Here is a 26521-nt window from a genome sequence, read left to right as displayed (position 1 = left end):
AGATCCTAGGATGGTTCATTTAGATTCTGGTAGAGTCAAGGAGACTTCCGACTAAATAAAGGGACCGACTAAAGAGGTAGGGGATGCCGAAGAGCAGAGTGCTGGCCTTGCTATTAGGGATGGTGTTACTGTGACAGTGGGGATCTGGCTGAAGCAGGTCAAGGATGACAGAGAATGTCAAAGAGCTGAGCAGACAGAGGGTGAGAAGAATCCACTGTGTGCAAATGGAAAAGTCTAGACTGCTCACAGGACTGTGACTGAGGAAAGTACCAGCAAGCCAGATGGCAATACCTTCAAAGGGTCAGAATAATCCCAGGGTCTGCACATGGCCAAAGGAATGGGAGCAGCAAGGAATATGGTCTGTGCTTGGCAGGAAGAGCCAGGGTCAGACATCGAGGAATTCAGACACCATCAGAGAGGAGGCTGGAGATAATAACAGAAGCAGTCCTGCTGCTGCTGCGAGCAAACTGAAGAGTCTGGAGTGTGTGTGTGTGTGTGTGTGTGTGTGTGTGTGTGTGTGTGTGTGTGTATGTGTGGAAGGGTGAAGTGGTATGTGGAAGGGTCTGGGGTGTGTGGGTGGAAGGTTGGAGTGGTGTGTGGAAGGGTCAGGGTGTGTGTGTGAGGGGTGGTATGGTGAGTGGAAGGGTGTGTGTGTGTGTGTGTGTGTGTGTGTGTGTGTGTAAGGGTCTGGGGTGTGTGGAAGGGTCTTATGTGTATGGGAGGTGGGATGGTGTGTGGAATGGTCTGGGATGTGTGTGTGTGTGTGTGTGTGTGTGTGTGTGTGTGTAAGGGTCTGGGGTAGGGGGAGGGAGGGATGGGGTGTGTGGAAGGGTCTTATGTGTATGGGAGGTGGGATGGTGTGTGGAATGGTCTGGGATGTGTGTGTGTGTGTGTGTGTGTGTGTGTGTGTGTGTGTGTGTGTAAGGGTGTAAGGGTCTGGGATGGAGGGAGGGATGGGGTGTGTGGAAGGGTCTTATGTGTATGGGAGGTGGGGTGGGGTGTGGAATGGTCTGGGGTGTGTGTGTGTGTGTGTGTGTGTGTGTGTGTGTGTGTGTGTTGGAGTGGTGTGTGGAAGGGTCTGGTGTGTGTGTGTGTGTGTGTTTGTGTGTGTGTGTGTGTATGTGTGTGTGTGTAAGGGTCTGAGGTGTGTGTGTGTGTGTGTGTGTGTGTGTGTGTGTGTGTTGAAGTGGAAGGGTCTAGGGGTGTGTGTGTGTGTGTGTGTGTATGGTGGAGTGGTGTGTGGAAGGGTCTGGGGTGTGTGTGGAAGGGGTTGAGTGGCGGGTGAACAGGGTTTGCACATATTCAGTTCTTGAGTTTGGAACTTCCATCTTCCGTAACAGGGCAATAGTCTTGAGGAGTGACGTCCTCCTCGCCGGGCTCCCTGAGAAAGGCAGGCTGGTGCTTCTTTCTAGTCTCCCTCAAGGTCATATAACCAAAAGCTGAGCATGGAGACCAGGAGCTGTTCACAGGGTAACACTTTGACCAAGACACAGGGCCGAAGGCTACTGCAGTTACTGCCCTGGTCACTTTGAGCCACAGAGGGCCCCAGAAGCTCTGGACTGCCAACTGCCAGTCCTTTAAGGAAAAAGAGAGAGCCAGGTTCCCATCTTCCTTCTCTCCCTTTCACCCCTCAGACCCCAACCACTAGACCCTGGCTGACAGAGCCATCAGTCACTCCTGGGGGAAATACAGAGTGTGTGTACCCACACTACTCAGTGATCCAGACAAGGCGATTCCCACAGCCAGAAGCTATCCAGTTACAATACTCAGATGGAAATTTCTATGTCTCCATTCTGTACTTAAAACCAGAACGCTAGGGAAAAAAAGCCGATTTCTCTCTCTGCCTATCACGACATGGAAGTCTGTGTCCCAAATTACTCAGCTCTTGCTTCCCTGCCTGTGAAATGGGGACCAAATTACTTAGCCTATTTAAACCAAGGGGGTTATTCAGAGGAGAGACTAATGCTCAAGCTACAGCTAGAACGCAAGTTAAAAAGGATGAGTGGAGGGTATAGGAAGCCTGCCCTGCCTGCTGCCAAGACAGTGCCCAGCTCTGGAAATCTTCTCAGGAGCCCTGGACACTTGGAGGAGGGCAGACCCAATGCAGAGGATCAGGGGATCCATTCAGAGCTGGCAAGGCTTTAGTTTTTAACAAATGGACAAAGGAGTTAGGGTGCAGGAGGACATCCTCTAACAGGGAATGGAGGGGAGTCAGCGAATCTCATGATGGCCGCGGTAGCCTAGCAACGGGCGGGCGGGGATGCATGCAGGCCATGGGGCCGGTTGGGCGCCAGGATCCCTTGTCACAGTGTTCACAAGCCTCGGCGATCTCGGAAAACTTTGGGCTTTCTCTGAGTTGAGGTGTCAGCGCTGGGTCCAGAGGACCCAGCGATGCGCCATAGGGGCTGAGGGCAGATGATGGGGTCTTGGCCCCGCTGCCCAGGAACTGAGCAATCTCAACCAGGAAAGTTGGTGCGCACCTGCAGGCTTCTGAATGAGTGCCCCTAGGCCGAACCGCTCCCCAAGTTTCTTCAGTGAGTCCTCTCATTCAGTGGATGAGGCAGTTCGAATTCCACGTGGATCAAGGTTTGCCAGTCTAATCGCTGGACAGAGCCCCGCATTTTTCTAAGGGACCTGAGCTCTCTAGGATGCCCGATTTATTGAACCTGCATGGTTGCAGAGACTCAAGTTTTTGTTTTCTGTTTTCCTTCTTCCCTCAGACAGTGATTTTGTGGACACCACTCCAGCACCTTACAGCCCAGAGGAGTTAGGTAAGTCTTCCTTTTTCTCACCACTGCTGGAATTCCGTCCCGGAACCACAACGTTCCAGAGGGAATTGGGTGGAAGATGGATGGAAAAGACCAGCAGACATGCTGGGATGCAGGCTACATTCACTAGGATTGGCTACCGGCCTTTGCTTGTTTGGAGCATTTTAGGGATGGCATGCGCGTGCGCGCGCGCGCACACACACACACACACACACACACACACACACACACTTGCAGCACCACAAACTTCCTTACCTGGCTTCTGTGAGCATCCTGAACTCCCGCTGTATATTGACGGTGTCTGCTCTGTCTTGCCAAGTACCAGTAGGAGAAGGACCCTGCAAGGGTATTCTTTCTCTGGAAGCAGCTGTGTGGTCATTAAATTACAGATCCTAGGGGCCCCCTCCCTCCCTGGTGTTCACTTCTCATTTAGTCTGTAGGTGTTAGGAATTGAACACTGCATCCTCCCATGCCTATGACCATTAAAGACACGTGGTCTGTGATTAGGGACAGACAGACTTCCCTGTGTGCAGGGAAGGTGGATCTTGCATCCCTGTGCCCAGCCTCACTTGGTGGCTGGTAGTGGACTCTTTTCCCTTGCTCTGCTCTCGGTGTTTGCTCAGCTGCTAGCAGCCTGGTTTGCCAAGGCTTTTCTGGTTGTTCTCTTACTGGCTGCAGAGACCTGCCGTGAAATAAGATTTGAGGGGATGATGTAAGGTAGCAGTAACAGAGGAGATACTGCGCACAGCAGTGTTTGTCCTTAGAGCCTGTTGCTGTTGCCTGCCTCGTCCTGGGGTATGTGTCTCTATGATGCACCACAGCACTGGAAGTGAAATTCTACCCTAGCAGCAGCTTGCATTCCCTTCTTGGCACCAAGCACTGAAAATAGGTCAGAAGGTAGATATGGTGACTTGTGCCTGAAACCCCAGCACTTGGGAGGCTGAGACAGGAGGATCACTGTGAATATGATGCTAATCTGTACTACAGACCAAGACCCTGTCTCCAGAATAAGAGAAAAATAAAAGCAACCAGCCAAACAAACAAAAGGTCTGTCTCCCAAGGCTGCATCCTGTGAAGTAGGGGAGAGTGCTCTGTCTATGCAGAAAACTGATTCAAGCAGTCATGCTGCTGCCCCAGCTCTGTAGAGGAGGCTGCCCCAGCTCTGTAGAGGAGGCTACCCCAGCTCTGTAGAGGAGGCTGCCACAGCTCTGTAGAGGAGGCTGCCCCAGCTCTGCAGAGGAGGCTGCCACAGCTCTGTAGAGGAGGCTGCCCCAGCTCTACAGAGGAGGCTGCCCCAGCTCTGTAGAGGAGGCTGCCCCAGCTCTGCAGAGGAGGCTGCCCCAGCTCTGTAGAGGAGGCTGCCCCAGCTCTGCAGAGGAGGCTGCCCCAGCTCTGTAGAGAAGGCTGCCCCAGCTCTGTAGAGGCTGCATCTCTGATCCAACACTGGAGCGAAGCTGGTCTTCCAGGCACAGTGGTGAATCCTCTCTGTAAATGCAAATGACATGCAAGCCACTTTCCAGAAGTGGGTTATTAGAGGGACTGGGTGTATTTTCCACTTGTCCTTTCACACTGATGTCACCTCCATGACACAGTATGGCAGATACAGTTCAGCCCCTTCAATGGGGCTGGGCAAGAGCAAAAGGCAAGCTCGCACTGCATGCTGGGAGGAAGCCGGCTGTCTAGCTGGGACAGGAGGAAGTAGTCTGTCTGTATGTCTCTGAAGGCCCAGGTGTTGGTCCTCTCACATCTCCACACCGCCCTCTGGGATAATGGACTGACTGCCCTGCTGAGGCACCCACAAACAGGAGCAGTGCCCCGAATAGGCAGTAAATAAGAAAATGGCCTTTTTTCTCTTTAATTTGTATGGGTTCAGTCACACAAGGCTCTTTCCTCTTCACATGCCAATTGCAAGCAGTGGCTTCATGCTTCCAAGTGGAGCCACTTGACTACAGATTGACAGTTCCCACCACGTTTTCCTCCAGTGATGTGGAATTTAACTAGGCAAAGATGTGTTCCATTTGTTTATGCTGCTCTTGTTGAACAATGTAAAGGTGTGTTGCTTTGCCTGCCTAAGGTACCTGATTGGTCTAATAAAAGCTGAATGGCCGATAGCTAAACAGTAGAGGAATAAGAGGGGCTGGTGGCCAGGGAGAATAAATAGAGGAGGAATATAGGCTTGAGAGGAGAGGGAACAAGAGAGAAAGAAAGGGAGACAACTCAGGCTAGCCAGGCAGCCACCAGCTAGCAGACACCGTGGAGTAGGACATACAGAAAGAAAGGAAGGTAAAAGCCCTGAGGCAAAATGTTGATGAAGAGAAACAGGTTAAATTAAGTTATAAGAGCTAGTGGGATGAGCATAAGATAAGATTGAGCATTCACAACTAGTAATAAGTCTCCATATCATGATTTAGGAGCTGGTTGGTGGCACAAAGAAAGTCCGCCACACTCCAGTTCAATAATAGTCAATGGAACCCCAGAAAATTATAAAGAATACGAGTGAAGAGTCAGATGAAGAGCCATATAGGGCAAGATATGGAACAGCCCTACACATAGGGTCATCTATCTTGGAAAGTATGCAGCTTCCTAACATGGGGGTGTGATGGATGGCCAACCCCAAATCTCTCCAAATTTCATTTAGTGTTTAGAGAGGCTCTATTTTGTGTATGTATGATAGGGATAATCTTCAGCCATTGGTGACTATTAATTTCTCTTTTGTGGTTTGATAAAACACCATGGCCAAGGCAACTTATAGAGGGAAGGGTTCATTTGAGCTCATGGTTCTAGAGGGGGCAGTCCATAACGGTGGGGAAGCCATGGCAGGAGGCTGCTGGAGTGGGAATCTCAGAGATCACATTTCCATCCATATGTAGGAAGCAGAGAACAAGCTATAAATTCTCAAAGCCCACCTCCAGTGCTGTATTTCCTTCAGCAAGTCTCCATCTGTTAAAGGTCTCATAACCTCCCTCAACGGCACCACCAATTGGGGACCAGGTATGCAATTACATGAACCTGTGGGGGACATTTTTCATTCAAGCCACCTTAGTGACTGACTCACTCTTCAGCCCCTCCCCGTTCCCAGAGGTCAGGTAGGATACTGGGAACTGAAAAGAGCTGCATCCAACCCAAAGTTCCCAACTTCTAAAGATAGCGTGGGTCCGCTGACCATCAGCTCCTACCTCTGGTAGCTATGTAGGACTTCTCATTTCTAGTACCTGGTTAGAATAGACTTAGAAAAGGATTGTCACCTTTTGGATTTTTACAGATGATTACAGTTAAGAGATTGCCCTGTGTCTCAGAAGAGACTTTGGACTTTGAAATAAGTTTGACACTGTTATAGACTATGGGGACTTTTGAAGTTGGTCTGAATGCAGTTTTCTATTATGATATGGCTGTAAGCCTTTGGGGACCAGGGAGTGGAATGTGATGGTTTAAAAGAAAATGGTCCCCAAAGGGAGTGGCACTATTAGGAGGTATGGCCTTGCTGGAGGAAGTGTATCACTGCGGGAGGTGAGCTTTGAGGCCTTTTTGGTCATGCTTTTCTCAATGTGACAGTCAGTTGACTTCCTTTTGCCTGCAAGATGTAGCACTCTCAGCTCCAGCACCACATCTGCCTGCATGCCGCCATGCTCCCCTTCATGATGATAATGGACTGAACCTCTGAAACTGTAAGTGAGCACCCTCCCCCAATTAAGTGTTTTCTTTATAAGTGTTGCCTTGGTCATGGTGTCTCTTCACAGCAATAAAAACATTAAGACAACAAAGCACATGAAGTGAAGACCAAATGTAATTTGTTATTCTGTACCACATCACAGAAGTCCTCAAATACTTGGTTAGGATTTTTTTTTTTAATTTTTGTTGTACATTTGAAAGACTCTTATTTACTATACTTGAATGATGGAATTGCTTTTATCAAATGTTTCGTCTAGTAGCTAAACTATTTTAATTTCTGGAAGTGTCTCCATACCCTATCTAGTATCCAAATCTCCCAGTTGAGGATGGTGGTGAGGTCAATAGATTATATAGGGACTTGTCCCCAGAACAATGTGTGGAATGGTTTTCCATCTGAGGTCTTTGGTGGCAAACCCCACTACTTTCTTTGCATATGATTTGTAGTCAATCTGCCTCTGAATTTTTATATCAATCTGCTGGCAAATTAAGAAGATGGCAGGTTTCTCTAGTGTATAATAAAATTAAGTCACATGAACCAGAGTTTTTGAAAAAGCAACAGAAAAAGGAATGTATCTGCTGATGAATGTTAGTGGAAGGTTCGATGATGGGTTCAGACATCACACCCTCTTCACTGCTGGAGTTTCCTATGGAGGGAAATGACCTTTCTGTAGTCTTGCATGTAGGTGAATTTGATGGCTTTCTGTGGGAGAGGATAGAAAGAATGTGTGAGACTTGGAATGATCCTAGGCTTCACCATTTCTGCCCTTGTATAATGGTTACATTTCTTCTTGCTTGTCAAAATAGCCAATAAAAGCAACTTAGTTGAAGAACGGTTTGCTTCAGCTCAGGGTCTGAGAAAGAATACAGTCAGTGGGGGTTGGGGAGGTTTGGTGTTGGGAACATGAGGCAGCTGGTCATGTTGGCCCATGGTGAGGAAGCAGAGAGCAGACAGGAAATGGTCCCAGGTTATCAGACTTCAAGTGACCCAGTTCTTCCAGTGAGGTTCTATTTCCATAACATTCTGAAACCGCATCATCAGTGGGGACCAAGTATTCACATATGACCCTATAGGGACTTTGCACATTTAACCATAGCACTCTGCTTAATTGCCTGTAACTGGCTCCCCTATAAACTAGGCCCTTGGTCTAACACAGGAAGATCTCTCAGATGTGCATCCTCCCATCCACTACAACATTCTAGTTGTGTTGGCCAGTTCCCTAAATCCCTTTGTTCCCTCTGCCTGCCTGTTCTTCCTCCTCATCCTTTTCCCCCGGAACTTGGGTCCATCCTTCAACTCTGTTTCCATGTGCCATGCCCTCCTAGGACATCTTAGTTACTTTTCTAGTGCTGAAGAGACAACACTTGAGAGATAATTGATAGAAGAAAGTGGATTGAGGCTTACAGTTGGAGGGTGCGTCCATGACCATGATATCAAGGGGACTGGCAGCAGGCAGGTAGACATGGTGCTGGAGCAGTCGCTGAAGGCTTACATCTGATCTACAATCAGGAGACAGAGATAGAGAAAGGGAAAGACAGAGACAGAGAAGGAGAGAGAGGGGGAGAGACAGAGACAGGAGAGAAACAGAGTAGAAAGAGACATAGGGAAGAGACTCAAGAGACTGAGACTAGGAATGGCATGGGATTTTGAAACCTCAAAGTCTACCTCCAGTGACATACTTCCTCCAACAAGGCCACACCTCCTAATCCTTCCCAAACAGTTCCATCAACTGGGGAATAGCCATTCCAATTGGGAGCCATTCTTTGTCAAATCTCCATGTAACAGTTCTCAGCCTTGGCTGAACATTGACATCTTTTCACATCCTGAGACTAATTCATAATCTTGAATTTCTGCAATGCAACCCTTGGAGGAGAGACCCAAGAATCAATGTTGTTTTTCTTTGTTGTTCTTGTTTTGTTGAGTTAAACAGTCCAGTGTGCAGGTAAAGCTAACATCACTACATAGATCGTGGTTGTCCCTTCGCCTTTACAGAACGTTGGACATACATAAACCTTTAATAACTGCTTATTGAGTAAGCATAGGGAGGATTAGTCACCCCTATGGGGCTTCCCTTCCTGGGTCATTTTAGATTTCTAAGATTAATTTCCACTGGTTGCAAAAATGTCATGAGATACCACGGAGGGTGATTTTATTGTCAACCTAACCACTTGATTAGGTTAAGGGATGCTAAAGGTGTTACTGAGGCATACCCTTGGAAGTGTCTGTAAGAATATTTTAGCATTTCTAGGGATGATTAGCTTAGGGAGGAGACTTGCCCTGAAGGTTATGGTACCACCCTATGGTTGGGGTCCCTGACTGAATCAGAAGGGAGAAAGGAGAAAGCCAGATGAGCCTTTTCTGCTTCCCCTCAGCTGAGATGTGAGCAAACAGCTTCTTCCCATCATGATGGACTACACCCCCACCCTGAGACTGTATAGTGACAGAGGGGACTGGATTCCTGATCTACTATCTTCTTTATTTGTTCCTTGTGATTATTCAGTTTATTCTTTATCTTTAAAACTGGCATTTTAGCCAGGTGGGCATGATAGTGTATGACCTTAGTCCCAATACTTGGGGAGGCAGAGGCAGGAGAATGTCTGAGTTCAAGGACAGCCTGATCTACAGAGTGAGTTCCAGGACAGCCATGGCTATACAGAGAAACCCTGCCCTAAAAACAAAACAAAACAAAACAAAACAAAAAACCAAAACAACAACAACAAAAACAAACAAACAAACAAAATATCCTGACATTTTAGAACTTTAACGTCTCAGTGTGCAGGAATACATGCTTATTTTAGAAAAATTGGACCTTGGGAAGAAACCCACTGGCACCCGGAGCAGACTGTGCCAGTTCTCTCTTCCCTGACTGCTTGACCTGTACAGTGGCTTCTCGCTTTGGCACCCTGCATGAGCCTCTTTATTGTCTGCTCAGACCCTGAGAACTGCCTTCTTGGGAGCCGTCAGTATTAACTCCCCCGTGGCCAGTGTACCACGAGAAAGGGTTTGCTCATGCTATTCTTGCCTGCCATATCCGGGCAGGATGTGTGGGACCAGTTCAGGGGGGAAAAGATAGCACTTGTGTAATTTCCTTAAAATAGTAACTTAAATGTTCACCCGCCACAGCATCGTAACCAAGGGAGGAGTTTGGAGCTGTGTAAGAGTCTCTAAGATTCTGGACAGGCTAAACCCAAACGCCAGTGGCCTAACACAGGAAAATCTTGTTTCTGGCTTGTGATTGAGCCCAGCATTGGAATGTTAGACGGCTCCGCTCTACTCCACACAGTATTGAGAATCCAGGCTGCTTACTCTCTTGTTATCACCATGGGATACCAAGGTCTTGAGGTTTATAAACTCCACTGGATCCTCTGTGTCCATTTAACAAAGAAGTGAGTCAGGTGTTAGGAAAAGAGTATACTCACCCTTGACAATCTTGCCTGAAGACAGAAGTACTCTTTCCCTCATATTCCAGCAGAGACCCGGGCTGTTATCTCTCTGGAAGGAAGGGCTGGACAGTACAGTCTACCTTGGTGCCAGACGGACAGGGGAACTCATGCACAGATGATCTTCCCAGTACTCTTAGTTCTCTTACTGCTCAGACAGTGAACTACGGCTCACTTTGGCCATAGACAAGCTTGGCCTCTGTTACTTGGGCTGCTCTCACGAAAGCCAACATGCATATGCTTAAACAGGGTCGAGGCTAATTTCCCTTTCCCAACAGGTACCAGCAGTCCGTGACTGGTGGGGCAGTTTCTCCATGCTCGGGATCCTCCAGGGCAGGTGGTCACAAGGAGCTGGCTCGGATTCCACAGCACATCCACACTCCTCAGGGAGGAAAGACAGAAGGGCTGAGGTGTGGCCCAAAAGCAGCACACAGCTTTCCTTCTCCTCTGCGGCCTGAATCTCAGTGCCATTGCCATTCCCAGCTCCAAGCAGGCTGGAAACTGGCTAGACAGGGAGAGAAGGAGTCCCTTACAGAGTGGTTGGGTAGAAGAGAGAGGGGTACTGGGTGACAGGAGTCCTAACAGATTATGGGCAGTGTGTCTTAGAGGCCAGGAGTATGGACCAGAGACACACTGTGTAGGTTTGGATAGTAGCTTACTTCTTACTTGCCTTGTGGTCTTGGGCAGGTTCATCAGTATACACATTTCATAATCAGTAAGATCAGGTACCCTCTATTTTCAGACGTATCTCCAGACCTATTCATCAGTCTTTCCACTCTGTTCTGTGCCTTAGATAATTTTTCTTTGTGATGTGTTTCTAGACTTCCACCTGGACTGGGCTAATGAGAAGTTCTGGATGCATCTGGGATGGAGCTGGGGACATTGGGAATGTCTCTTAACCCAATCAAGATAGCACTTCAAATTAGCCATCACAGGGACTGTAGCATCCCCCACTGTGACCAGCACTGGGTGATTCATTCTAACTCTTTGCATTTCCTTAGCCTTGAGCATTTCAGTTTGCTAAGCAATCCCTTCTTCAAACTCCCATCAGTCACTCCTCTTGAACCCTGATTGATGCAGGAGGATAATAATGGTGCTGACCTCAGGCCATAGTGGTGAGTAGCACCTGAACTCTGCAGATAACAGCAGGAACTCACCTTAGACAACTTCCTAGCCCTAGGCAGGGACTGGGACACCTTTCAGCATGATCTAAAATTTGTAAACATTTCATTTTTTACATATGCACTTAAAATAATATTTCCATGTCTTCTCCATTCTGTGTCAAGACTTTAGATATCTTGCACAGATCTCTCTGGGAGAAATCACCACAGATCGGGTTTAATCTCTCCCACTTAGATGAGATGAGCAGAGACACAAAAGAACCAGGCTTTCCAAGCGCTTCCTCTGTGCTAGGACTTCATCTAAGGGACCCCAGGACTCTTTAGGCCACTTGACTTAAGGAACAGTGTCTCTCTTTCAAGTTACTATCCAGTTTAATGTCCTGGAATCCTTGAAGGAGGATGCTGCCTATCAGGATGCTTCCTGATCACTGTGCCCAGAGATCAGGAAGCCAGTGTGCCTCGCTGGATCCAGTAAACACCACGACCAGGCAGTGGTGGCGCACACTTTTAATCCCTGTACTTGGGTGGCAAAGCCAGGCAGATCTCTGTGAATTTGAGGCAGCTTGGTCTATAGAGCAAGTTCCAGGACAGGCTCTAAAGCTACACAGAGAAACCCTGTCTCAAACAAACAAATAAACAAAAACCTACAAAAAAAGCCAAAACCAAAAAACCAAAAACCAAAACAAAACAAAAAACTAACAACAACAAAACACCATAGTAAACAGTTCATGACCTCTCTTCTACAAAAATGGTGGCAACTTGATGCTGGCCATGGCCCTTGGTGTCCCCGCTTATATCCAAACTTGGTCTTGGTGTGCTCAGTGAAGGCTGGTTCCCATTGTTCGGGGATCCGCTGATAGCAGGCATGAAGGTTTGGTGCCCAATATCCTCTTGCAGTTTCAAAAAGTGCCTGGTCCTTTTGATAACTGCAGAAATCCAACTCATCCTGGGCTTGAGATCCACTTGGCCTTCTGCCTAGCCCGAGCTCTCCTCCAGCTCCACTCCTGGATCCAGCCCAGCTGTCTCCACCCCTTGGAAGCCTGTGGGTCTAGCTGTCCTCCTTGGAGGCATCAGACGGAGCTTATGTGGGGCGGGGGAGATTTTACTCCAGATGAATTTTTTTCTCCAAATGATTGACAGTGGAAAATTCAGTTCCCTTCACAGGAAACCTCACCCTACCACAGGGTGTGGTCCAGCCTCCTGGCTCCAACAGAACAATCACAGAGGACTTCACATGATTACTGTCGCCCACACTGAGCTAAAGTTTCTGCTGACTTATCTTTCTGGGCATAGCAGCGCATTTCATCCTCAGACCAACTCAGTAAAGCCCACTAAGATATTTGCATTTTATGCGGAAGAAAACAGAGGTTCAGAGAGATGGAATTGTTTGCCAGAGCCTACTGAGCTAGTTAGAAGATTAGACATAGAATCCCTAGTTCTGGGGGCAATATCACTTTCCTGGGGAGAAGAATACACTTTATCTTTTGGGGGAGATTCAGTTGAGAGTTTAATAAAACAGCAACAACAACAACAACAACAATACACACACACACACACACACACACACACACACACACACACACACTTGAGCCTCTTACTGATCTCATATTTATGGACTCAACCACCTGTGGACAGATTTTTTTTTTTTTTTACTGTGTCTTTACTGAACATATATGCACTTCTTTTCATTATTTCTGAAACAATACAATGCAACAACATTTAACAGTGTTTGCCTGTGTTAGATGTTGTGAGCAGCCTAGACATGATTTAAAGTTTACAATGGAGGACATGGGTGGGTTATATGCAAAACCACACCCTTTTACTTGAGGGGCTTGGGACCTGAGCATCATGGATTAGGGGTGGTGCCCCTGAAGCTACTTCTCCCAAGTATGGGGAGCGGGGCTGTACCTATCCAGGGACCTGGTCATAGGTGGCTGTTCAGGACACATTGTTGAATAGGTGGCAGTTGCTCAGAGCCCTGTGTTTGGGGCCATCCAGTAATAATCAGTATGCTCCAAAGGCATTTTCTCTGACAAGGTGGAAAGCAAGCGACAGCTACAGAAACTTCTCTGAGTTCTGGACATTCCTCTGTTCCTAGTGATGCTGACACATGCCTAAGGGAAGCGGGGTGGGCGGTGGCGGGTGAGGAGGTGGGAAGTGGGGGAGTGAGGGGGTGGGCGGATACTGTGGGAAGGTGCTGGAGTCCAGGGTGGGGCTCAGCAGGGCTAAAAGGAATCCCTGTTTTCCCCAGAGATCTCTTCACAAAGTGTGGCCCAGGAGGTGAGAAGCCCAGTGGGCAGTAAAAGTGGGCTTAGGAAAGGACAGCGGCTGCGCGTTCTAGAAGAGGAGTGGGTGCCTATGTTGGAAAAAGGAGAAAAGGGAGCAGGGGAGAATATGGAATTATGGGACAATGGCGCAGAGGGATGGAAAGAGTGTTTCCTCTGCCAGGTGGATGTTTCTAGTAGGAATGAATCAGACCGTGGCAGTTGTTCCTGAGTGTTCAACCAGAGTATGCCTCCATAGAAACGCTGTGTTGTACCAATCTTTAAGCACTCTGGGGGGCTGAGGAGTGTGAATAACTGGACTGGTCTTTTCTAGGGTGCTGTGATCATGGTTTCTGGGCACACACTTGTTGAGGCTCTTTCCAGGTAGTGCCCTGTTTTATCAGGTGGACACATTAAGCTGACTTGCTTGTCACATGTTGCCTGCCCCCTCCCTCCCTCCCTTCTTCCCTCCTCCCCTCCCTCCCTTCCTTTCTCTCTCCCCCCCTCTCTTCTCCCTGCTTTTCTCTATTTCTTTACTTCCCCCATTTCCTCTGGAAGTTGGATGCCTTCCTTGGGCCCCCTGCCAGAAAACAGAGCAGGTCAAATTATAAAAGGGGATTTAAAAAAGAATGTTCCTTGGCAAAATGGGGAAAACAGATGTTCCAGGCTGGCATGGTTGTCTTGTTCTCTGCTGCAGCACGTCCCTTCCAGGATTTCTGGAGATGAGCATCCAAACCCAGAGCACAGACATGTGTTTATTTCAACACCAAATGTATCCGAATATTTATTTCTCCTTAAGTCTCTTCTCCCGGTAACCTTTGCGCCCTCGGTCTCCTGTGGACATGGTGACTGGCCACCTGGCAGAAGTGCCATTTTTTACTTGTTTTTACAGCTTTGTTAATGCTGGACAGAGTGGCTCCCTCACCTCTGTCCAGGCTGCTCGTTAAGAGGAATGATTATGGCAGCTCCTGGTTCTTGATAGAGCAGAGGTCTGGGAGTAGAACCTGGGCTGCTGTGGGGACCAGGAGTGTCAGTTTGGTTTGGGGATAGAGGAGGCTTCCATATGATCTGCTGCTGAGAACGGGTGTTTGTTTGAGACAAGATAGTCTAATCTCAAATTGGCTACATAGTTAAGAATGGCCTTGAAGCTCCTGTGTCCGCTGCTGAGACTGCCAGGGTACACTACCATGCCTATCTGTGCGCTTGCACGCGTGTGTGTGTGTGTGTGTGTGTGTGTGTGTGTGTGTGTGTGTGTGTCTGTGTGTGTGTATCTATACATACCGGGCTTATGGATCTGCCAGAATACCTTTGTTCTTGTCTTCAAGACCTTCAGGAAATGAGAGTTCTACTATTGGCTGGTCAGCTTACTTACATTTTTTTTGGGGGGGGGGAGGGGATTGGGATCTCATGTAGCCAAATCTAGCCTCACAGTGAAAACTAAATGTTTTAGTTAGGGTTTCTACTGCTGTGATAAAATACCATGGCCAAAAGTAGCTTGGGCGGACAAGGGCCTATTTCAGCTCACAACTCTCACGTCACACTCCATCAGTGAGGGAGGTCAGGGCAGAAACTCTTGGTAGGCACTAAAGCGAGGGTCACGGAAGGGACACGGAGGATGACTTTGAAATTCTCATCCTGGTACCTCTTTTCTTCTGAGTGCTGGGGCTGCAGGTGTGTGTTGCCATGCTGCTTTTATTTAGCGATGGAGATCTCACACGTGTTCTTGCATGCCAAGGGAGCACTCTCCCAACTGAGCCACATCCTTCTTAAACACAAGTCCCCCCTCCCTTGAACTCTTCAAACTGCTTCCCCCCCAGACTCAAAGGGAGGCTGCAAACTGATGGTTCACTGTGGAGACAGAAGAAAACAGGCAATTCTAGGTCCCTGTCAGACAGTCCCTTGTGTGGGTTAACTGCCAGTGTCCAAGCCAAGGCAGGTATCTGTGCATTCCCAGCCCAGCAGCATCAGTAAGTTTGGATGAATGAGCACATCTACAGCACAGCCCACATTCAATAAACACTGTTCTGTTCTTCTACTCTACTGCATTTAAATTAAGTTAAATTAAATGGATTGATCTATTTTTAAAATTTTTATTATCTATCTATCTATCTATCTATCTATCTATCTATCTATCTATCTATCTTTTTTTAGACAAAGTCTCACTGTGTAGCTCTGGCTCCTAGAACTTGCTCTGTAGGCAAGGCTGGCATCGAACTTGCAAAGACTCATCTGCCTCTGCCTCTGAGTGCTGAGATTACAGGCCTGTCCCACCACTGCCTTTTTTTTTTCTTTTCTTTCCACCACTCCCTCATTACTTCCTTCTCTGAAGTCCATGCTGTTCTCTTCCCGGTTCTTTACACCTAGAGACACCGAATGAAGAGAAATGGGAAGGGACGGGAAAAACACGACCACCACACCCAAACATGCACTATTCAGCAAAATTCTCCGTTCCGTGGAGAATAAGAGCAGAAATGACATTCCTGTGTTACAAGATCCCTAAATACTTACCATTGTGTTCACGGTGGCCTAGAGTGTTCCACAAGGTAACATGCAGTAGGGGTCCAACCGGTGAACAACAGGACTCGCCTCTTGTGCAGCCTCTAGTGTCACGTGCTGATGGAATTGGAACTATCCAACGAGATACTTCTGAGTGGCTGGGCTGATTCATAGGACTGCAGGGAGGGGTTACTCAAGATGCTGAGTGCTAAGTGCTTAGTGTAGAGTTTACACTTCTCTCATAATTGTGGTTGCTCTTTCTGGTGCATAAAGACTCTCAGCACTCCAGGGAAGAGGAAACAGACTCAGTCACAGAGGTGAGGGGACACTAAGCCTTGAGGATAAGGTTGAGATGTGAATGGAGTAAGGCAGAGGATGTGAAAAGCATCATGTCTGCTCTAGACCAGTGGATGCACTGCCTTTGAGCTTTCACCATAGTCCAAGGACTGAGTTCAGGGTAGTGGGGTGGGGGTGGGGTAGGGGTGGGTAGGATCGATATGGCTGAATTTTTTTCCACATACAAACCCAGATCAGCAGGGAACTACATAATGACCCCATTGTGTGCCTCCCCAAATGCTGTTGTGTCTTGATGCCTATAGAGTCTGCTTGCCACCCTCTCAGAAGGCACTCAAGTTTGACTCAGGTTCAGTAGGACAAAGCCGGCATCACATGTTTCCTACTGAGGACTGATTCACACTTCTCCCTCTGTCACAAACATTACCACTGGGTTATGCTTATCAGCTTCTTGTGGCTGACAGTCCACTACTTACTAAGAGATATTCCTCGCCTGGACTCTTCTGTGATGTCTTTGTCCATTTGTTTATAATGCTGGTCATGTTAACTTGAGTTCACGGCTCATGGATAGGCTGCCAACAACTCTTATCCTGACCCTTCCTAAGGTTTAAGGATATGCAGGTTTAAGGGATTTGGCAGACTCAGAAGAAATAAAAGGACACCAAATTTATGTATTTATTTTAGGTATGATGATATTTGGGATATGCTGTGTAAACACTTCTGTTGCTTTTCTGAATTCAAGCCCTAGTGGTCTTCAGCTTTACCCAGCAGCCCTGGCTATGGGAACCCCTCTGGGGCTGCTCCATTCTTTGCACTGGATTTTCTTTCTCTGTTAGCAGATGTGGCAGAGATGACTCAGTGCCATATCTCGGGATTACATGTCACCTGCCTTTGTTCAAGGGCCTACAGTAATCAAACTTGATTTTCAATGGGGGTATTTATCACCTTGATAAGACAACTGAAGCTAGACATCAACTCCTCCTATGGAAACCCTGGGCTAGTTGGGGGATTGACATGGGTCACATTTGTGTGAACACAGGAGAATCCCGTGATGGGGACGTTTTTGACTGCTGTCGTGAAACACCTGGCAAAAGCAACTCGAGGGGAGAGCTTACTTTGGTGTACAGTTCTAGGTACAGCCCGTCATGGTGGGAAGGTGCAGCAACAGGAGAATGAGGCCGCCGCACAGGTGGCATCTGCAGGCAGGAGGCAGAATGGTGACTGTGGATGCCCAGACAGCTTTCTCTTTCTCCTTTATCCAGTCTGAGACCCCATGGGATGCAGCTCCTCAATGTCTCCTCTCTGGGAGCACCTCCTAGGTCCTTCAAGAAGTGTCTTCTAAGTGGTTCTCAGTCTGGTCAAGGTGACAGGAAAGATGAACTGTCACAAGTTCTCTGAATTGGTGACAGGTCTTCTTGGATATTAAGATTTTAATTCCCCCCCCCCATTCCTTTAACAAAATCCAAGGCTGAGCTGCTCCATGTTGGAGAAGGCAGAGCATCTTAGTGTCCCCACAGAAGTGAGCCCCAGGACATCCTCCTTACTTCATACTCAGTATTGTCAGAACATCTGACAGGATGTTGTGTGACAGGGAATGGGTCCCTGCCTCCAGAGAAAACCCGGTCTGTTGTTGTACAGTGATGTTAGTAACAAGGGTCTTAGGGGGTTAGAACTTGATTTCCTATCTCTTTTACCTAGTTGTCTACCTTCTGTCTTTTACAATTTTAAATGTGATACACACAGACACACACACACACACATACACATTTACTGTGTCCTAGCATAAGGATACATTTTCCATTTGTCCCCACATGTGTAAATATAAATACACACCAATTAAACAGAAATTCAATGGAATAGAAATTACCCTTTAAAATATGTTTTATTGCCAGGCAGTGTGGTGGTACATGCCTTTAATCCCAGCACTTGGGAGGCAGAGGCAGGCGGATCTTTGTGAGTTTGAGGCCAGCCTGATCTACAGAGTGAGATCTAGGAAAGGCACAAAGCTACACAGAGAAACCCTGTCTCGAAAAACAAAACAAAACAAAACAAAAAAACAAAACAACAACAACAACAAAAAAGTTTTATTTTAAATGATACATATGTGCATGGCAGGAATATGTGCAGATGAGTACAGGCACCCATGGAGGCCAGAAGAGGATGTCAGAGAACTGAAGCTGGATTGACAGGCTGTTGGAAGCTACCCTATGTGGGGCCTGTGCAGGAGCAGTACCTGTGTTAACTGTGAAGCCATCTCTCTAGCCCTAGTAATTGCCTACTTTTAAGATGTCCTGCTTCTGGATTTTCTGTGATGTCCTAGTTCATTTATTTACAGTACTTGCAACTGAATTTACGGTCCATGAATGGATGGCCAACTACTGTGTTAAGACACTGCATTAGATCCCTGTGGAACAAATGTCGAGCATGTCTTAGCTCTTTAGACAGCCAAAGCCAGGCGTCATATCATGTCCCAATCTCTCTTCTCCAAGCTAGGGGTGTTCTGGGTGCTCTGCCCACTCCCATCCTGCCCAGCATCTTCTGAGTACCCTGTGCTTAGGAATGTTCTGCTGAACCCTGGCTTCTGCCCTGACCACACAGCCTCCTGCATAGCTTGATTTATGTGTAGCTCAGTTAGTGGGTCATCAACCCCTGTCTGAGTTGCTATCAGCCCACAAATTGATTCTGATTCATCAGTTCACCCAAAATAGCTGACCTAGCCCATTGGTCCCCAGGGTTGTCCTTTAGGATATCTTAGGATATTTTTCTTACTTAATGGGGATGGGGGTGGTGAATATCTCAAATCAACATGGCCATCTTTCATATTTCTTACAAGTACCCCAAACTCAAGAAGTATAAAAAGGAATCTGTATCTACCACAGTCTGTCCTGGCAACAATTAAAAGACCTGTAAAATGAAGCTACTTGATAAAAGAACAGGTTAATAACAACAGCTAGTCATCATGGAGCACTAGCTGTGAACCAAATGTGTGAACAGCTGTGTTTGTGATAGCTGAATCTCTCAAAGCCCCTCAAGGCAGATACACAGGTCACCACTACTAATACAAAGAGATAACTCTGAGTTTTATATAACTAAAGGTCACCATCAAGTAACTAATAAATGAGAGGGTAGGGAGTCTATTCAGGACCATCTGAGTGTGAAGTCTATGTTTTAAAATATGCAACTGCTTCCTGCAAAGGAGAACATCTCTGGTGTTTTGGAAGCAGAGAGTATGTGGTGTGGTAGGGTCCTGAGAACATGAGGTTTCCAAAGAGTTTGCTCCTTCCCAAAATAAGAGAAGAGACTGAGATGGCCATAGGGACTCACCATTCACCCTCTGGGGATCTGTTGCAGATGGCTTTTCTCTAGGCAGTAAGATCTGGAGTCCTGGAGACTGTCTTGGAGAGGTGAACTGGGAAGGCTTGAAACCATGAGGAAACCTGCTCTGTCCCATGCTACCCATGAGAGTTTACCTACCTCTTTTCTGTCTGATAATCCTTATAGATAACCAGCCCTGCTGGGTACCCGAACTGATAAAACCATCACGTGTACAATCACAGGACATGGAGGAGACAGTATGTGTGCTAGCTCAAGGAAGAAATTTGGATTTGATTGGTTTGTTCCTGAAACATTACTTGTTTGAATCCTCATTTAGACTGGGATTCTGAGAGAGTAACATGAGGAGCCCCCAGTGTCCTAAGCCAGTGGTTCTCAGCTTGTGTGATACCTTGACAGGTGGCCTCAGTACCTTTGGGAAACTTGTCAGAAATGCAAGTGGAGGCCTTGCCCAGTCCTACTGAGTCAAAGGTAGGACAGGCCTAGCAATGTGCGTTCACAAGCCTTGCAATGGCTCCAGGTTACTGAACTTTACCAGGTACTTCCCAGCCCCCAGAGCATCACAGATCTTTCTTTCCTGGTTTCCACTTCAATTGAATCTGTGTGTTCCCACTGAGCTGTACTTTGAGACTCCCTTGCCCATTCTGTGAATCTCTGTTCACGATTCATTTTCCCTAGCTATGTCTAATTGTTCCCCTCTCTACCGTGTGTTCTAAAGCCTCTTGCTCTTAGGATGATGCTGGCTCTTTCACAGACACACATACTTTCTGCTTTCTACATGGATAACTTAGAACATTTATCATGTCAACTTTAAAATTTCCTCCAGATTTATGCTGTAAAATGATTCCCCACCTTCTAAATTGAACTATTCCTAGTGGCTGGAGCCTTATCTTGGCTTTTAAGGTATAAGAGCTGCTGGTCGGTAGTGTCCATTCTAAAAGAGGAGATAAACTGTACAGGTCACAGAGAGGCCAGCTCCTTCCATTGTTCTCTAGGTTAAAAAGATAGGTTTTCAGAATGAAACACCCACGCTGAGCCTAATCCCTTGTAAGCCCTCTGCATGAACACTGTGACTGAAGTTGTCTCTCTCATTGTGAAAATTCTTGTTGGTTGTGTTTGGATAGCCCTGGTCTAGAATTTTTGTTCCTGGGATTACAGGTGTGTACTACCATGAAAGGTTCGAATCCTTGCTTTTAACGGTAGCTTAATGTTTTTAGAAACTCAGTGTGTTTTCAGTTTTATATATAAAAATGTATATCATCACTAGGAATAAAACAATAAACTGTTTTCTTCAGGTGAGATATGATTATAGGGTGAACACAACTGAGGTTGCTTTCCATCAAGGAAGGATCAATACAGAGAGAGGCCCAGGGGCCTCTTTCTCTATTAAGCATTGTTAATTAATTAACCAACTCAGTAATTCTCAGCCAAGGGCAACTTAGTGCCCTAAGGTACAATTAGCAATGTCTAGAGAGCCTTTTTGTCTTCCTTCCTTCTTCTTCTTTTTTTTTCTTAAATAAAAAAAGATTTATCTTCTGTATGTGTGTGAGGGTCTTGCCTGCATATATGTATGTATGCCATGGATATTCAGGGCCTGCAGAAGCCAGAAGAGGGTAGATCCCCTGGAACTGGAGTTACATATGGTTTAAGCCACTGTGTGGGTTCTGGGAACTGAATCTTGGTCTCTGCAAGAACAGCCAGTGCTCTTAAATGCTAACTTATCTCTCCAGTCCTGTTTTCTTAACCAGGCATCAAGGGGTGGTTGCTACTGACCCTCCGACTACAATGCATAGAGCAGTAGCTCACAATGAAAGCTATCAGCCCATTGTCAGTCAGGGCCTAAACTGAGAAACCCTAAATCAGAGCAATCAAGCCATAAATCAGAGAAAACTATCATGAGCTCAGACCCCGAGGGTTCTGTAGTGATAGTCTCAATAACAACCAGAATAGTTTAGTAATTCCAGTGCTCAATTATCTGAATAGTTACTGCACCAAGCTTGTATTCACAGCTACCTGTCTTGTTCAGCATCCCCCAGGGTTGGTTTGTAGCCAGTTTTCAGAATGAAACACCTTCTACTCCTTCCCACTTTCTTATTGTAGATGCATTTTCTCTGGCCATGGTCTTATCTTCTCTGTCTCTCACATTTTAATGGATCCAATTACAGGCTTAGTGCATATTAGATAATAACACCACCAGGAGGAACTGATGAGGCAAGAGACCAGTGTGTCACTGAGGGTGGGAAACTGAAAGCATCCTGACAAACAGGCCTCAGACATAACTTAGTCACTGAGCCAAGCTCACTGTGGCAGTGGTAACTCAGAGCCTGGCCTTCCATTGGTCTGTCCCAAAGTCCTTCAGTGAATTTTAAATGGAGCAAATTTCCAATTGATGGATTCTGTGCTGGTTGATTTTCTGTCAGCTTGGCACAGGCTCCCATCATCTGGCAGATGAGATCCTCTGTTAGGAAACTATCTCCATCAGATGGGCCTGTGAGCATGTTTGTGGAGCATTTTCTTGATTAAAGACTGATGTGGGAGGCTGAGCCCACTGTGGGTGGGGTCACCGCTGGGCAGGTGGTCCTGGGATGTATAAGAAAGCAGGCTGAGCAAGCCATGGGGAGCAAGCCAGTAAGCAGTGCTCCTCTGTGGCCTCTGCATCAGTTCCTGCCTCTAGGCCCTGAGTTCTGTCCTGACTTCCTGTAATTCATGATGGGCTGTAAGCTGTAAGGTGAAATAAACCCTTTCTTCTCCAAGTTGCTTTTGCGCATGGTGTTAATCACAGCAGTAGATTCTTTTATGTCATCATTTTCTTAGAGCAGCTTTCTCATCCTTGGGCACAGGTTCCAGAACCCCAGAGGTATCTGACCCTGGATATCTGTACACTTTTACCCCCATTCTCCTCCCCCTCTGCTTTTCATTTTTCCACAGTAATGAATTTGGCCCTGGCAAGGGACCTTCTCTTACCTCTTCCTCCTCCTTCAATACCCAGCAACTAGAGGCATTGGGCCCTGAATCATGGTGCTATCAATACTTCACAAGATGGGGGCAGAGCACATGCCTGGCTCTTGTAGGAGGCATGCATGGTGTAAGACTTAAGAATATGATTTTATATCTGGAAACAAGCTGGGGAGGGGAGACAAACTATATCTTTATAAAACGTACTGATTGAATGAAAAGCTTGGGAAAATCTTTTTGTCTGTGGAGAGTATGGTAATCCAAAGAGGTGTGGTCCAGCCTGCCTGTGGGGCTGCCTTCTGGCGTGGCAGCTAGTTTACTTTGTCAGCTTGATTGGGTTAAGAAACAGGCAGGGCACCAATGAAGCATACTTTTGCCTGTGTCTGTCGGGGCTGTCCCCTGACGTCACCTGAGGGTGGAGGACCCACCCAGAATGTGGGCGGCGCCATCCTGTGGACAAGAGTTCTCACTGAATAAAACAGGGAAGAGTAGACCAGGCTGGAGCCTTTCCCTTCCTCTCCTTCCCAACCTGCCTGGATGTGGCCAAGCAGCCCCACATTCCTGCCACCGTGTCTCCCCAGCAATCGTGTGACCTAAAATAAGTATTTTCTATCTTTAATTATGTCTTGTCAGATCTTTGGTTATGAAAATGAGAAAAGAATTCATATGTCCAAATGTCATATGCTTTTGCCTACACATATATACATATGATAAATTTAATATAATAAGCCTATTAAGAAACTAACAATAATAACAATAAACTAGGATACTTATACAATACATTGTTCTACCTGTTCAGAATGCCTTGTCTTGTAAGCACTGATGGGAGGGTAATGCATCCTGTGTGGATACACTGGACAAAGGACGGCAGTGAGACATCATAGTACTCACAAGGGTGCTCGTAAAGCTTATGATTTTGTTTTGAACTTTCCATGTAGTAGTTTTGGACTGCAGTTGACTAGGTAAGCTGAAACTATAGGAAATGAAATTATAGATAAGAGGATGCAGCCAGGCAGTGGTGGCACACGCCTTTGATCCCAGCACTTGGGAGGCAGAGGCAGTCAGATCTCAGTGAGTTCCAGGTCAGCCTGGTCTACAGAGTGAGTTCTAGAACAGCCAGGTGTATTGGGATTATATTGCTAGCAATCCACAGAGTCTGTTTAATGATCAAAGGAATTTACTTGGGGGTTAACTCATAGACAGAACAAAGGAATTTGTTGCAGGATCCTGGAAGGGTGAGGCACAGTCCAACAGTGTTATCTGGCAAGCTCTGCCTTGGTCTGTCCCAGCAACCAAAGCCACAAGGTAGCAAAGAGAAAGAGCCACATATGTGCATCCCAGGTCTTAAGGGTCTTCCCTCTGCAGTGGCCACACCCAGGGGCATGTACCTCAAGATCATAGGCAGGTGTAACAGTTGCCTGCTGACTCACTAGGGGTGGTACTTCAGGACATGGTGCAAATAGCCCCCACTTCACAGGACTACACAGAGAAACTCTGTCTTGAAAAACCAAAACAGCAACAGCAAAAGCAAGAGGATGCTACCATGTGTGCATGCATGGGCTCATCAAATCCGATGTTAATGTGGCCGTTGTATGTTTACAAAAGAAGAGATCCGAAGGGAGAGTGCTGAGGAGCAGGTTGGTGTGTGTCCCTTTCTGGTGTCTAAGGCTTTGTCTGGAATATCTTCTTTTCAGTCCTGTGTGATGGGGTGTGCCGTAGTCCCAACACTTGAGAGGCCAGGACAGTATTACCATGGGCTCAGCATTAGCCTAGGCAACATAGTGAATGCCAGGACATCCAGAGCTATCCAGCCAGGCCCCTGCCTAAGACAACACCAAACCCACCTGCAAACAGTGACAGCAGCAATCCCCTTCTCGGTCCTTCGGTCCCTTGCAATCCTTTGTGTACATCTACTCTGTGCCTCAACAGCACCTTGTTTGTGGCTTGTGTGTGTCAGCCACCACCCTTTACCTCCAGCGACTTGAGTTCTGGTGTAGCAGGACTTCTGATAGAATTGTGAGGATAGAATTGTGAGAATACCACCACCCCAGTAAATATCCGAGAGGCTCATTGTGAGCTCCAGCATCTATGTCGATGTGTTCTGAATTTGGAGCTAGGATATGGGGAATTTAAATTCCTACATGCTGTGGTTCAGAAATAACAATTTGGAAAGTGCCGTGGAACTGGAACCTTAAACCAATCTTCCTAGAAGGAAAACAAGTCACTTTAATCGAGGCTGCCTGAGTGAAAGCTTCCATTGGTTTGTTCTTTTAATAGTCACTAATTGTGACCTATGTGAGTCCCTTCATGGTCATGTCTGCGGACTGCCCTTTTGTCCTCATCCTTCTCTTTCCTAGCAAGCTCGGCCTTCCTCTTTGGCTGCTTGGTGTCCATCTAGCAAGGCACAGGCTGATAAAGACTTAGAGTGTGTGTTCAGCTGAGTGCGTGTGGATGGAGAGTATTTGCATGCTCATAGAGTATTGAAAGTCCATGTATTTTGAAATTCTGGAGGGAAAACATCAATATGTTATCTCAGCCCTCAGAGCAAGCGTAGGTGGTCATGCTGTGGAGGAAGCTGTGGTTTGCAGTTTACCTTCCCAGTCTGGAAGGAGGTAGAAGTTAGGCTAGCACTCAGGTCTTACCCTAAGGCTGTAGAAAGTCTCTATGTGGATGTCACCAGCAATTCACCCTTCCACCCTGCTGGTATCCTACTGGCAATATCCAATATCCATCCTATTTGGCACCAAAGGGCACTAATGGCCCCATCACCTTCCCCAGAAATTAGCAAATGAAACATTGAGTCACTTTAGAATGGATGTTGACACTTAGTGTGAGTATATAGATTGCCCCCGGAAGCACAGGTATGAATCATTATTTTGCTTGCTAGTTAAGACAAATTATTTAGGCAAAATCTTACTAGTCACCATGGCTGGCCTGGCATTCTCTATGTGGGACCAGAACTTGCTGCAACCCTCCTGCCTCTGCCACTCTAGAGCTGGTATTATTGGCATGTACCATCATTTAAAATTTTTATCATCATCGTCATCATCATCATATCTTGTTTCTGTTTGGCTCAAATGAGGCATTGGTATCTGCAAATCAATTTTTTTGGAAACATTGCAGAGAAAGCAGTGTTGGAGCTGGGGGAGCTGGAACCTTTTCTTTCAGTCCATAGTTTCTGAGCGATAGATTCAGATGCATTTCATGTAGAAGTTCACTCATTTCTACATTCGAGGTACAGATTAGAGCAGTTAAGAGGGTTAAGACACAGCGTTGGGGAAGCTGGCCTCCAGCAGGGCTCTCTGTTCAGGATGCCATATGAAGAGTGTGAAGTGTGAAGCGAGCGAGACTCACCTAATGAACTCCCAAGATTCTCTGGCTTGCAAGCTTGCCCTAGAGAGTTGAAGCCCTGGGTTGAAGAGGCAGCCTTGGAACTTGGCAGCCTTTTCTTTCTCCAGCCTCTTCCTCCCCTAGTTTGATTTGGAAGCTTGCTTTCCATATGAAGTACTTTACACACACACATCTTCTCTTTCCTTCACACTCCTGACCCTAGCGTTTTCCCTGCAAGACAGTAGGTCACTCACGTTTCCCTCAGACCAGCCACTGTGCTCCTGACTCACTCTTTCCAGAAGGGCCCTTTCCTGTGCCTAGGGCTCCAAATCTCTTGAGTGGTTTTCCCCCTGGGATAGACGTGTCAGTGAGAAAAGTAAAATCTCTTCAGAGTCTGTGATCTTATTTGATGTTCCGGTCCTCACTGTAACTGCACCCTCATGGCTTCTGTAGTTATCTAAAATGTCCCCATCCCACAGGGCTTTGGGGAGGCTACCGGAACATCAGCAAATATATGCTTAGATGCATTCTACTTTATATTTGTAACAAAAATGTACTGAATCCATATGTTTCGGTTTCCTTTCTGTTGTGACAAATGCCATGACAGAGGAGAAAACAGCCTGTTGAGGGATGTCAAGGCAGGAACTCAAGCAGGAACCCTGAGACCAAACAGCACCTACCCCTGGCCGAGGACCGCACTTCACAGTGAGAGAGGTACAGCAGGAACTGTGGGGGATGCCACTTGCCAGTCGGCCCAGGGGCCATGCTTAGCTAGCTTATAATACCGATGGGGACTATTTTGCCCAGGGAATGGTGCCACCCACAGTGGACCGAGATCTCCCTTACACCAACA

The 26521-nt window shown here is 46.9% G+C and overlaps 1 protein-coding gene across 1 annotated transcript in view; it reads left to right on the top strand.

Moving 5' to 3' along the window:
- Window positions 1–2318: 2318 nt before the first annotated feature.
- Window positions 2319–26521, top strand: part of Amotl1 (angiomotin like 1) — a 91167-nt gene continuing 66964 nt past the window's right edge. The window contains exons 1-2 of the mRNA XM_036192628.1: window positions 2319–2586; window positions 2721–2771. Coding sequence (XP_036048521.1) covers window positions 2556–2586; window positions 2721–2771 — 82 coding nt within the window. The 5' untranslated portion in view covers window positions 2319–2555. The remainder of the gene's footprint in view (window positions 2587–2720; window positions 2772–26521) is intronic.

The sequence above is a fragment of the Onychomys torridus genome, chromosome 7 (assembly GCF_903995425.1).
Source record: "Onychomys torridus chromosome 7, mOncTor1.1, whole genome shotgun sequence".
In the NCBI taxonomy this organism is placed as follows: domain Eukaryota; kingdom Metazoa; phylum Chordata; class Mammalia; order Rodentia; family Cricetidae; genus Onychomys; species Onychomys torridus.
Note: the sequence above shows the minus strand (reverse complement) of the source record. Positions and strands in the feature narration are given on the sequence as shown.